Source organism: Cajanus cajan, chromosome 8 (assembly GCF_000230855.2).
Source record: "Cajanus cajan strain Asha chromosome 8, NIPB_CcT2T_4, whole genome shotgun sequence".
In the NCBI taxonomy this organism is placed as follows: domain Eukaryota; kingdom Viridiplantae; phylum Streptophyta; class Magnoliopsida; order Fabales; family Fabaceae; genus Cajanus; species Cajanus cajan.
The window spans coordinates 24,907,921-24,922,084 of NC_138524.1; the positions used below are offsets into that span (position 1 = coordinate 24,907,921).

The 14,164-nt window shown below is 37.1% G+C and overlaps 1 protein-coding gene across 10 annotated transcripts; it reads left to right on the plus strand.

Moving 5' to 3' along the window:
* Window positions 1-9,749: 9,749 nt before the first annotated feature.
* Window positions 9,750-13,317, plus strand: LOC109788479 (uncharacterized). Of its 10 annotated transcripts, none has more exons than XR_014428566.1 (6): window positions 9,750-9,903; window positions 10,061-10,401; window positions 10,490-10,545; window positions 10,795-10,866; window positions 11,142-11,252; window positions 11,425-13,317. XR_014428566.1 is itself a non-coding variant. In XM_020347210.3 (6 exons), exons 3-6 carry the CDS (start codon window positions 10,559-10,561, stop codon window positions 12,910-12,912), a joined length of 435 nt encoding a protein of 144 aa, XP_020202799.1. In that variant the 5' UTR covers window positions 9,751-9,903; window positions 10,061-10,401; window positions 10,490-10,558; the 3' UTR covers window positions 12,913-13,317. The 10 variants fall into 10 exon arrangements, 4 of the variants coding, with proteins under 4 accessions (XP_082918467.1, XP_020202799.1, XP_020202800.1 ...); XR_014428564.1 differs by having other exon boundaries at window positions 9,751-9,903; window positions 10,490-10,583; window positions 10,785-10,866; XR_014428562.1 differs by having other exon boundaries at window positions 9,751-9,903; window positions 10,490-10,583.
* The last annotated feature ends 847 nt before the right edge of the window (window positions 13,318-14,164 follow it).

Genomic DNA, 14,164 nt, shown 5'->3' on the forward strand with positions numbered 1-14,164 from the left:
TTTTGTCAAATATTGCTTGATGTCATGGAACCATGGATGATCATCAACTACTTCATCTATCAGAAGGCAAAACGCTTGCTTATCATGCCTCTGGATATTGATGATGGGCATTTCATGCTCATTATCCAAGGCGAACATTGATGATAGTGTAGCAAGAGAGCGGCAAACTGATTTTCCTCCCTTGGAATGTATTCAAAGACGACACTTTGGAAGAGTTGTGTCAAATCTTTGATGTGCTCAACATATGGTATCAATTTGGGATTTCGGACTTCCCATTCACCTCGTAATTGGTAGATGACTAGGGCCGAATCACCAAACACTTTGAGCTTTAGGATACCATTGTTGATGGCTGCTTGGATTCCCAACGCGCAAGCCTCGTATTCTGCCATATTGTTTGTACAATCGAAGTTGAGTCTTGCCGTTATGGGAATGTGTTTTCCTTGTGGAGAGATTAGCACTGTGCCAATCCCTCGTCCAAGCATGTTGGAGGCTCCATCAAAATACATGGTCCACGCATCATCTTTAAGCTCTTCATGTTGTAAATGCATTATATGCTCATCGGGGAAATCATCCTGAAGGGATTGGTAGTCGTTGGTCGGCCCATGTGCTAGGTAATCAGCTAGGGTGCTGCCCTTGATGGCCTTTTGTGTGACATGTATTATGTCAAATTCTAATAACTGTACTTGCCATCGGGCAATCTTCCCAGTGATTATTGGTTTGTCGAACACGTACTTGATTGGATCCATTTTGGAAACCAACCAAGTAGTATGCCTTATCATATACTGCCTGAGCCGTTGTGTTGCCCACGCTAACGCACAGCATGTCTTTTCTAATGGCGTGTAGCGGGTTTCATAATCGAGAAATTTCTTGCTCAAGTAGTAGATGGCTCGTTCTTTCTTTCCAGTTTCGTCCTGTTGTCCTAGCACAACTCCCATGGACTCATCAAGCACAGTTAGATAGAGGATCAATGGTCTTCCCCCGACAGGCGGCACCAATACTGGTGGATTGGCCAAGCACTATTTGATCTTATCAAAAGCTTGTTGACAATTCTCATCCCACGATTCAGAATGATTTTTGCGCAACAGCCTGAATATTGGTTTGCACGTGTCAGTCAACTGTGCGATGAACCTTGCAACGTAGTTCACCCTGCCGAGGAATCCTCTTATTTCTTTCTTGGTTTTAGGAGGAGGCATTTCCATTATTGCCTTTACTTTATCAGGGTCCACCTCTATGCCTTTTTCACTGACAATGAACCCGAGAAGTTTACCTGACCGAACTCCGAAAGTACACTTAGCCGGATTTAGCTTAAGCTGGTACTTGCGAAGCCGATTGAATAATTTTCTCAAATATTGGACATGGTCCATCTCATCTTTTGACTTTGCGATCATGTCATCCACATATACTTCAATTTCTTTGTGGATCATATCGTGGAATAACGTCACCATCGCTCGTTGATAGGTGGCACCCGCATTCTTGAGTCCAAAAGGCATTACCCTGTAGCAAAAAGTACCCCAGGGTGTAATGAAGGAAGTCTTCTCGCGGTCTTCCACATTCATCTTGATTTGGTTGTACCCAGAGTACCCATCCATGAAGGAATAGAGTGTGTTTGTGGCTGTATGATCCACCAATGTATCGATGTGTGGTAAGGGAAAATCGTCCTTTGGACTAGCACGATTAAGATCCCTGTAGTCAACACAAACTCTAACCTTCCCATTCTTTTTAATGACCGGCACTATGTTAGCCAGCCATTCGGGATACTGAGATACAATCAGGAATCCCGCGTCTAATTGTTTTTCTACCTCCTCCTTGATCTTTAAAGACCATTCGGGCTTGACTCGTCGGAGCTTTTGTTTGACGGGTCGAAACCCTTCTTTCAGTGGTAATTTGTGCTCGACGATATTAGAGTCCAAACCGGGCATATCATGGTACGACCATGCAAATACATCTTTGTATTCCTTTAACAACTGGATCAATTGCTCCCTTATTTCATCACTGATATGGGTTCCAATATTGACTTCTTTTATTTCTTGGCCTTGCCCCAAATTCACGGTCTCCAATTTTTCTTGATGCGGTTGGAGTAGACGAGCCTCTTGATCTAGCAGTCTTTGCAAGTCCGGAGAAATGGTCTTCTCATCACTGTCCAATTCAACCCATTCATCCTCAACTTTCGGATCCCGGTCGGAGCGAACAATCACAGACATAATTGTTTTATTGGTTCTGTTTAGGTTTAGCATTTATTAATATTAATGAGAGAAAGAGAGAAAAGAACAAATGAGAGAATAATGTGTGAAAAATGCCTCTTTATTGATATGTATTAAAATTTGTACAAAGACCCTTATTTACATGAAAAGGTTCTCATGATCTCGGGTACTGATCACGAGTCCCTAAAAGAAAAGAAAAATATGGAGGGGCCCTATTGTGGCTTGCCATTCTCTACTCCTGCTTTGGTAGAGGATTCTTGCTCACGTCGGGTGCTGTCGAATCAAAGGTGACCCACCCAGCATCAATGAGGTCTTGGACCTTGTATTTGAGAGCTTTACAGTTCTCCGTTGAATGCCCTGGTGCCCCCGAGTGGTATAGACATTTATCTTGTGGTTTGTACCACTCGGGGTAAGGTGGATCCATCTTCCTTGGCGGAACATAAGCTAGAAGATGGGCTTCTACTAGCTTCGGCAAGAGGTCGCTATATGTGGTCGGAAGTTTGTCAAGCTTCCTCACAGGGTTATATTGCGACTTTCCTGACTTCGAAGTGGAAGAAGATGAAGAAACGGTTATGGCGTTGACTCCTCCTTCTTTCTTCTTCCCGAAGGTCTTCTTAGCTTCAAATGGTTGGGAAGGCTTAGCTAGCTTCCCACTTTTCAGCCCTTGTTCCATCCTTTCTCCAATGATGATGATGTCCGAGAAGAGCGTTGTCGTATTCCCTATCATTTTGTCATAATAGGGACCGGTCAACGAATTTATGAATAAGGACACCGTCTCCTTATCCGACAGCGGGGGCTCTATTTGTGCCGCCAACTCCCTCCACCGTTGGGCGTACGCCTTGAAAGATTCATCATTTGTTTTACTCAAGGCTTGAAGATCAGACCTATCGGGTGTTAGGTCGATGTTATATTTATAGCGCTTGAGAAAGGCGTCGGCCAACTGTCTCCATGTGCACACTTGATTTCCATCCAGCTGCATGTACCAATTGAGTGCGGTTTCAGCCAAGCTCTCTTGAAAGCAATGAATTAAGAGCTTTTCATTGGTAGCATATGCAGCCATTTTTCGGCAATACATGGTGAGATGACTTTTGGGGCAAGTCGATCCCACATATTTTGGGAAATCTGGCACTTTAAATTTGGGAGGGAATTGGATGTCCCTCACCAAGCACATGTCGGCGGCATCTTTGATGTCAAAATCATGCCCCTCCATAGCTCTTAGCCGATCCTCAAGAGCATGGAATTGTTCCTTTGAAACCTCGGGCTCTTTAATCATGATCCCCGCCCCAAGGGGTACAGCTCGTGGAGGTTCTTCCTCGTGCTCCTCTTCCTCATGATGATGGGACTCATGGTCACTGTGGTGAGACCCATGTACATTATGGTGACGCATGAGTTCCATCATTTGCGCCATTTGTTCTTTGAGTTGTGAGAGCTCGGCTGTAAGCTTCTTATTTTGGTCCTCCAGCGCTTCCATCTTCTTGATTTTCTGCGCGCGTGTGAGGACAGAGAGATGACCAGCCACTTTCTAAAATGAATGTTTAATTAGTTTATTTATGGGATGAATACGCTCTTGACATGGGCTTGATAACCCTCCATTTTTAAGGCGCTGCCTTTTTAAAACAGAGTGTTACCACCCTCCTTGACTTATGATCCCTCCCCAACGGAGAATCTCGATAATTATGGGTCTCTTATACTCATGTCAAGAGGTATTGGTGAACCTAAAATGCATGATTTATGAGGATGCATGATGTCTTATTGGTAATGATGTACATGCTCCTTACTTTTATTATATTTTCACACATGGTTTTTCCTCTCATGTCATGGTATTTTCATGCATGGGGATTATTCTTAGACCTTATCACGAGGTTTTATTAATGCACAAACAATATCACATAAACCTATACACAAACAATTCACTCATCCACGAATAGTCACGAGCGAATCACGAGGTAGGGGTATCCTGCAGAAAAGTGCATATTCAAGGAGGTTCTAACTGTTCTCACTGGTCTGAGGCCCCCAAGGTGCCCCCATTATAGGGACCCAATCCCTCTCGTCGTAAGTCGATGGAAAGTTCCAACGCACTGTCGGACTTGAGTTCATGGTTATCACCTTGAGTGATGTTTTCCGACAACGGTCTACGGGCACCTATAGACCCATTCGACAACCGGCCGTACTAACATCCACTCCCTATGGCTTTCCACTCATGCCCCCGGGTATAGAGGGAACTGTTGTGTGCAAAGGTTTGTGTGCAGTTTTTATTTCAAACAATTGCGAAAATTTAAACATACAACAGTTATTAAAGCCAAATAGATAAAACGTGTTATCATACAAGTAAGGGGTAATGAAGTAATTTTAAACTATTATTTTGAAAAGAATCCATCACTAAATGGGACTGACTCTCGAGGCTTCCCCAGTGGAGTCGCCATCTGTCGCCACCCGCCGAAACGGACCTTGGCATTCGCGACGATGGTCGGACTCTTATTAATGTTTTGAAAAGTGATGGATTGTTAGAACGACTTATTCTCAAACTGAGACCTTATCGAACTAACAATTTTATTAAATGATTCACTAATCCATGTTAATCCCAAGCGGGACCCTCCATAGATTAGTGGTTTTCGCAAAAGGTAGGGTTCTTGGAGTCGCCACCAATATTTTACTCAAAACATTGGAAAAAGATTTAAGGCAATTGATTTTATAAATCAACCTTGGCCATTACAACCAGAGTTGGGTAAGGGAGTCGGTTACGTGCGGGGAAGGTGTTAGCACCCCACAGCGCCCCTTTCGGGTTCCCTATGACGGATTATTTCATAAATAACAGTGTAAAATTACTAAATTACCCCTATTTATTGTAAACGATTATAAACGAGATATCTACATTATGAAAACTTTAAACATGTAATGCAGCAATCAGAAAGCAATAAAGGAAAGCGATAAGAGAAAGGATTTGGAAAGGAAACCTTTGAAGCGTGCTTTTATATCAATGAAATCTAGGAGGCTTTTTGGCGCTCCCTCTCTCTACAAGCTCGCTCGCTCCTTCCTAAATAATTTTTGACTATGGAAATCCAAAAGATTTCCCTTCGACTAAGTTCGAGACTCAAGCAAATGGCTCGTGACTCAAGAACTTCGTCGGATTGACTCTCAGAGCGATTTCTAGGGCAGAACACTGCTCAAAAACCCCAGAATACTCAAGGAGAGAGTCAAAACTGTGTGGAAAAGTGTCAAATGACGTCCAAATGACGTCTTATTTATAGGGGTGAGGCGCGGTACGGTCCCTGGGGTCAATACGGCCCGTATTGAAGTTTTGAACTTCAATACGGCCGTATTGAATTCAATACGGCCGTATTGAGGTTCAAAAGCTTCAATACAGCCGTATTGGTTTCAGTACGGCCGTATTGCAGTTCAAAAATGCAATACGGGCCGTACTGAGCTCCAAAGAGGCCGTATTGAGCTCCACTCCTTCCACTTTCTTATTTTTTGCTACTCTAAGACCTCTAAACCTACAGATTGTCATCCCACGGTCTTCTAAGAGTCCCTTTGGCTGACTTTCCTTTGATCTTTGAGAGTCTTCGAGTCTTATTTCCGACCCGGACAATTTTAGGGGTCTACATAGAGTAACCGGTTATCACCTTGAGTGTGATTTCCGACAAGGCTCGCAGGCTCCAAGGCCAAACTTGGGTCGGTCGTACGTCAACCACTCCCTATGTTTAATACCCTCATGCCCCCGGGTGTAGGGGGAACTGTTGTGTGCAAAGGTTTGTGTACAATTTTATTTCAAACAGGTGCGGAATTTAAATAAGCAAATAGATATCAAAGTCAAACAAAAAAAACAAACAAGGTAAAGGGGAAAAATATTTAAATTATTATTTTTTATTTTATTAACTCCATCAATTAAATGGGCTTGACCCTCTTTAAACATCCCCAGTGGAGTCGCCATCTATCGCAACCCAAAAATTTCCAATCTCGCGACTAATAGTTTAGACATCCTTTTAAAAGTTTCATTAATTAAGGAATGCCCGAACACCAGACTAATCCTTAATTAATGGTTTTGAAAATAGGTTCATGGAGTCGCCACCAATATTTTACTCAAAATATTGGAAAAAGGAAAGGTTTATAAAGATCCAATAATGGTCTTGATAACCAGAATTGAGTTCGGGGGTCGATTACGTGTAAGGAAGGTATTAAGCACCCTTACAACGCCCTAAATCGGTACCCTATGATGAAGATAATGTAATAAGAATTAATAGATTAAATATTAAATCCCCTTTCATAATGTTTATTTACATTCTTAAAATATAAATTAAGCGATTACCCTAAAATATCTACATTATGACGTTTATTTTAACAAAAAAAAGAGATAAAGATGAGGAATAAAAAGAAGAGAAGAAGATTGAATGAAATACCTCTTGAACAAGCTTTATTGAATCTTCAAATACGGAGAAGGTGCTTTGTGGCTACCTTTCACACTACAGTATGCCTCACAAATCTCAAGAAATACAATAGGAAGGAGAGAGAAAATAGAGATGCGACACAAATCTCAAGAAATATAATAGAAGGGAGAAAGATAGAGAATTTTCGTGCTCAAAGGAGTCTTATTCGAAATTTCTCTGGCCTCCTGGAGAATTGTGCCTGAGGCTTCAATTTATAGGAATTAGAAGGGGGCTAGAACGGCCCGTTCCGGATTCGAAACGGCCTGTTCTGGGCCACTCATTATGTGCAAATTTCACACCCTGGAACGGCCCGTTCTGAAAACGGAACGGCTCGTTCCAGAGTAAAAATTAACACAGGGTTGCCCATTCCGGAACGGCCCGTTCCAAAATTGGCTAGTTTGGAACGGCCCGTTCTGGAATTGGAACGGCCCGTTCCAGACAAGCCTCTTTAGGTATTTTAATCACGTTGGAACGGCCCGTTCTGATATTGGAACGTCCCGTTTCGGGGTTCGGAACGGCCCGTTCCGATTTTGGAACAGCCCGTTCCGGGCTACTTAAACCACCTTATTTGGCCTTTAGGCCTTCTGATGTCCTTTCTTGTTGTTTGCCTGCTTCGGAAGCTCCTTCCCTTCATAACGGAGGTCTATTTCCTTGTTTTTGTGCCCCCGGACGAAATTGGGTGTCTACAATCAGAAAAGGCCATTCCTCTAACAATCAATTGATCTATCGTGAGGATTCTATTTTGAAGCATGCGCCATGATAGGAAAATAATCCTAGGAGGTACAAAGGAAGACTAAAGCTTGCTCAAAATATCTATCACCTCATCCAGAATGGGTTGATCCAAATAAATAAGTGAATTGTAGGCGTCAGATACAGTACAGAAACTTCAGGACCCCATCTCCAGGCATCTTCTTCCCCCACATTTGGATAGAAATAAGAGATAATCATAAACATATTTTGTAGCAAATCCTCCTCCCATTGAAAGAGAGGTCTATGCCATTTCCACACCCATCTCCCCCTAGTTTCAGGAAAAAAAAAACACATTTGTTCAATACTTGAATTTTTATTTGTAGTAATAGAGAATAATCTAAGGAATAACTTTTTCAAAGGAATTGGTACCCGCCCAAGGATGGGACCAAAAGGAGATATTTTTTCTAGGCCCCACCACAACCTTTAAGTGCTGATAGAAGAAACCTTCCCCAATTATGTCCAACAAAATCATATCTCGCCACCAAAGAGAAGAGGATGCTGAAACTGATGTAGGCTGACACTACAAGTTGCCATATCTATATTCCAGCAGATTATACCACAGAGCATGTTTATCTACCAAAAAATACCATTTTCAAAAAAAGAATAACATTAAAATTAGTTAAACATTTAATCCCCAAACCATCCCTAGATCTAGGCTGACATACCTTGCTCCATTTAATGCAACTAATTTTGTTAGATTCCAATCCCCCATGCCATAGAAAATTCCTCTAAATCTTATTCAACTCCTTCATAACTTTATGAGGAACCTTATAGAAGGAAAACATATAACTAGTATGCTATTAAGACCAGATTTAATCATCACTGCTTTTCTAGCAGTACACAACTTTCTAGCTTTCCACTCGACTAACCTCTCTTTACATGCACCTTCTAATAATACTTTCCCAAGTTTTTTTTCCTTGGGTTAATCCTAACCAGAATGTCCAAGAACTTAAAAGGAAAAGGAGCAGTTTTACAATGTAAGAAGATTTGAGTTGCTTGCATATAATTAGGATCCATATTAATCCCACACAAAAGACTTTTTATCAAAATTCACCCTCAAGGCAGAAACTAGTTTGAACCCCCTAAAAATTGCCTTTATAAGGTCCATAAATTCTGGAAAGAAATATCACCAACCACCACAACATCATCTTCATATTGCAATAATGAAAAATTAATGTTCTCAGCAATAGTGACACCCTTAAACAAATTTCGCTCCTCAGCTTTCCTCGTCAATCTCGTCAAGCCCTCCTCCCTGAATGGTATAAAAAAGGTGCAAGAGGGTCCCCTTGTTTTAGACCTTTCTCCGCATAAAATTCTTCTGTTGAAGACCCATTGACCAACACAGAAAGTGAACTAGTTTGAACTAGTACCTTCACCCATTTTCTCCACAATAATCCAAACCCTAACTTATCTAACATGTAATCCAAAAAAATCCAATTTACAGAATCGTAGGCTTTATAAAAATCAGCTTTAAACAAAAAAAATTGTATTAAGAATCTTTGTTTTCGTTCAAACTTGCTGAAATTTTTTCACCATTTAATGGTTATTGGTATTTTGAAATTGTTTCCCTCAACTTATTAATCTCTAATGAAAAGTTCTTACGAGTTTTTAGAGTAAGAATTTGTCCTTCTTTTAGTACGGTTTAAAATGACTTGTCTATCAAACTCCTTTTTATTTAAGAGTCTGCAAGAACTAGTTTCTTATAGTAAAAAAAGAAGAATATGAATTTATTGTAACATAAAAAGTAAATTAAGAATTTAAATTAGACTATTTTATTTGAGAAAAAATAAAGAATATTCTTAAGTACCTTACATGACATCGTAGACTCTATTAAAAAAAAGCATTAATAACTTAAAATAGGTTCTTGTATTATATATTCATGATAAATGTAGAAAACATTTATTATTATTATTTTTACATTAGTTTAACTATACGTTAAAAAAATCACTATTTTTTTTGTATCACCTGTTTGTACAAGACTTTGGAATGATGCAAAAATATTATTCCAACAGATATAAAAAGTAAAATTTGTAATAATATTCGAATGGGTTAATTAGTTGTAGTATTTCTCTAATAACATTTTTTATATAATAATACTGCAAAATATTATGTAATTAGTTGCGGTTTTTTTCTGGCCGTTTCCAAAAACTGCCACAAAATATTATATGCAGTTATTTTAACTGTCACATTTTCAGCTGTTTAAAACCGCCACAATCTTTAAATACGTGTTTTCCCATCCTACGTCACACGTGACAACCATTTTTTTTGATATTATTTTAAAAAAAAAATTCAAAAGTCAAAAAATTATTCTTAAATAATTTAATTTGAGCATTTCCCATTTTTCATTTTTAATATTTTTAATCAAAAATACTATTTTACTACTCTTTTTCTCTCCACTTTTTAGGGTTCACTCATTCATTCTCTGGTTTTTCAAGTCAAAAAAGTTGCTCCTGATGTTAGACGAAGAAATGCCAAGCTCTCATTCTCTTTTGTCTTCCCCGACAAACAATTATTTCAAAGTCCAAGAGGTAATGTAATTCTTCTCTCTACTCAGCGTTCAATTATAGTTTCCTCGCGATTATGGAAAATTGCAGAGAAATGTGACTTCTACGGCTACAATTGTGGTGGAAAAGGCATAACTTCAAAAAAAGTTGGAACCCTAAAATTTCTTGAATGTTCGAGAAGGTAGATTTGGAAGGGAACGGAGGCGGTGCATTACAATTTGGCGATGGCGGTGATGGAGATTACCGCAGTGGCGGAGAAAGACACGGAGTTGAGGAAATCGACGTTCAAGCCAAACTCACCCGCTTGCAAGGCTATTGTGGATCAAGAAAGCGGATTCTTTGCATAAAGACGATTGGGAATTTGGCCAGAACGTTCAACACGACGAAGTCGGATGATTGGGCCAGAACGTGCACGGAGAATTACCTCCACGTGGATCACTCCAAGGCCATCATAAGTGCTGGTGGTGCCAAGCACTTGATTCAGCTTGTGTATTTTATGGATATATTGGACAATTTTATATGGTATAGATGGTTCTGATTAAGTTAAAAGATTTGATTATAACTTGTTTGTTGAGTTTGGTTGATATTGATTTTTACATGTTCATTTTAGGATACTCCCATGACAACGAAGGTCATAAATGTTTGAAGTAGTCCATAAACAAACGTGTAAGGAATTCAAATGATTGGATATCTCTTATTTTTATGTGAGTTTCTCTCTATCTCTGATTATATATGTGTGTGTGAATCTAGTTATGGATTTTATTATGATATGATGTTTTAGAGCATTGTTAAATATATGATCATCTTCAATGTATAAGTGTCTAAGATCAACAGAATGAAGAAAATTGAGTTTCATTTCAGATCGACAGAATAGTTCATTTCCTCCATTTTCAATAATTTTTCAGCTGATTTCAGGATTACAAAAGCTAGCTTTGTTAAATTTGGAAGGGTGCCATGTAACAGCTGCATGTTTGGATTCTCTTGCAGGTTGAATTACTTGATGGATTTTTCATATTGATTTTGTTAATTTTGTCATTACTCATTAGTCATTATAATATTGGATTCCTTTGCTGGTTGAATTACTTTATTTACTTTTTATGCCGACTCTGTTAATTTTTTCATGATTAGATTATATTCAAATATTTATGTGGATTTATTTGTTTATTTTAAACTTCACAATGTCAGCATAGTATTCACTTCTTTGCTTTCTTCAACAGCTTTGTTTTTCATATTGAAGTTGAGTGAATGTTTTTCCAATGCAGCCCCATATGCATTCTAAACACATTCACATGCTGAAAAATATGACAACCCCAACTTCGTTGTGAAACTTTTAACTTTTACAAAATGGCACGATGAGATTTAGCAATATGAAAGTACGTTTTGTACTTTTCCACAACACTTTAGTTATACTTCACTTCCAGCCTATGCTTAAATATGCTGCGATAATTTACATGAAAGTTTATATCTCTACTTTACCTGTTAGTTTTCTTCCATCTTATTGTGCTTCAAAATTTTGACTTTGTTATTTAACATGATTTAATGCAGTGATCGTGCTATCAAGAATCAAGACATGACAGCACACAGTTTCTTAGAAATAGGTGCAGCAGCTCTACTTGTAGGAGACATTGAATCTAAGATGAAGGGGCAACCATGGAAATTTTTTGGAACTGATGATATGCCTTACCTTGATCAGCTATTGCAGTCTTCCCCTATAACACCAATTACTGATTGCGACTCTGCTCGTCCTCATATGAGAGCAATAACAACATCTAAACGCACCAAGCCAGGCTCTCATCAAATATGGCATGTTCTTTTATCGACTTGCATTGATATTTTTCTATTTCTATTTTTTGTTTAAATTTTTTTATCAAAGTTCATGACAGGATAAAAAATCTTACAGAAATTGTTGTGTTGAGCCAAATATTATATAAAAAGTTGAGCTATCACCTTCAATATAGTTTAGAGTTATTGTGAAATTGAAGTACTTAGGATTAAAAGGAAATGGTGCATAAAATTTTAGATTAGCCTGCAAAACACAAATGCATTAATATAAGAATCATAATTATACATTTCTGTTGTAGGCTTCTATGAAAATAAATCTTAATATAAGAATTATAATTATGCATTTCTGTTCATGAATGGAAATTTCTTATTGATTACTTGATCGGTTGGGGGTGGGGAGTGATGAATTGATTTTATAAATTCAGGTTTTCTCTTTGTACTCTTTTCTGTACTCATTTTGTTTCATGTAATCTTGTTCTTTTGCCCTGCATAGTGTCTTTTTATTCTTAAAAGAAATTGAAATTGTAATCTTTATGCAGTACTTTGGGGTTCTGTTTGGTTTGTTAACCACTCATTCCATAAAGATTGTAATGTTCCATGAATATCATGTTGTTTATATGGGCAAAATTACGTGATAAATATTTGAATTGGTTGCCAACTGTTTGATACTTTCTCTCTCTGGGGATAAATGTTTAGGGCAAAACTTAGGTACAGTTCTTTAGAACAGAGTTTCTATTCCTACTTTTTCCTCACTTTGTAATAGTTTTCTGGTATGCTTGTTTATATTTTATCTATGCATAGAATTGATCTCTTTATAAAGGTTAAATGAATCTGGGTTTGATGCGCTCTATTGTTACTTTGTAGATTTTTTTTTAGGTCTTTTGAACAGAAGTTATTTTTAAAATCTAGACACAAGTGGTAAACAAAATAGATTACATTTTTTGGGTCATCAAAAAGATTGATTCTATGAACAATTAAAATATAAATAAGTGAAACAGCAATATATGGGAATCAGTTATGATGTCACCACTGTTCTTGATTATCCTGTTGAAAAATAGAATATCTAAAATTTCATAGGATTTTGGTATTGTTAAACCATATTAATTTCAAATGATTACTTTAAAAGGAAATGATATTTTCTACCATATTTTTCCAGACTCACCTTGTTTCTTAAATATCAGGATTCACCAGATACTCTGTGAGACTTCTTTCAGTTGCTGTTTCAATATTTGGACCACGAATGATTGTTGAAGAAGTCTTTATTAAGAGCAAAAGTCACGTTTCTAGTCAGCTTTCATATGATGGGGATAAAGTAGGGGAAACTGAAGACTTTATGCAAATATTCAAGAATATATTTGTTCCTTGGTGTTTGCAATTAAATAGTTGCTCAACCAGTGCTAGGCTAGAGTTATTGTTGGCACTGCTAGATGATGAGTATTTCTCAGAACAATGGTCTTTCATTATCAACTATGTGACCAACATTATGCCTTAATTAGTAAATGAAAGTACAATTAAAATAGCCTGGTTGATCTTTCAGCTAATAACATGATGATTTTGGGATTAATCTAACTAACTAACCCCTTAATTATTAGGAATTTAAATCTGATCCTTGTAGAATTGTACTTCTCATATTTTAAATTACTTCTTTTTCCTCCAGCTTTAGATTTTATTCTCATTGATACCTCAAGTTATCCCAAGGCACATTATTTGCCTGCATGCTGGGACAAAGATTGCATTTCTATTCATGTTAGACCTATCTGTATGCATATTTGGTTGAAAAGAATAATCAATTTTTTATAGTTAATATTTGGTTGAAAAGAATTTGATTTTGAGTTACTTAATATGTTGGATATGTTTTAGAATTGATGGATGTTAATGTCTTAATAATAAAAAATATGTCATGCTAGACCTATGGCTAGATGTTATCTTGATTTTTTTAATAATGTTAAAAGTTGTTAATTTAATGTATCCTTATGTAATTATATTTGATCAAGAAACATACAAAACACATAAATATTAAAATTTACTAAAATAAGTGATCATAGAATTCGACAAGTAAAATTTTTATTTATATATAAGTTACTTGAATTAAATAACAATATAATAGTCATTAATTTTTAATGATTAATATGGTTAGTGTTAATTTTCAATAATAATTTGATAAATGCCTAAAATATATAGAATATTATTTGCCAATTTATAATTAAAATGCGCTTTTAAAATAATTTCAAATATATTTTAAAAATAAAAAATTATTGTAAAATAAAGTGTATTTTTGACGATTTAAAAATAAAAAATATATTTTTTGGCAATCTAAAACCGCCATCAAATGTAAACAAGTAAAAATAATAGTATTTTTGTGGCGGTTATAAAATCGTCAAAAACTTTGAATTGGACAGAATTAAAATGAATTTTTTTGTAGTATATATATTACTCCTTGCGTAAATTATTGTGTGTTAGTATATGTCTGTGAGTGTGAATGGTTAATTTATTAAATTTATCT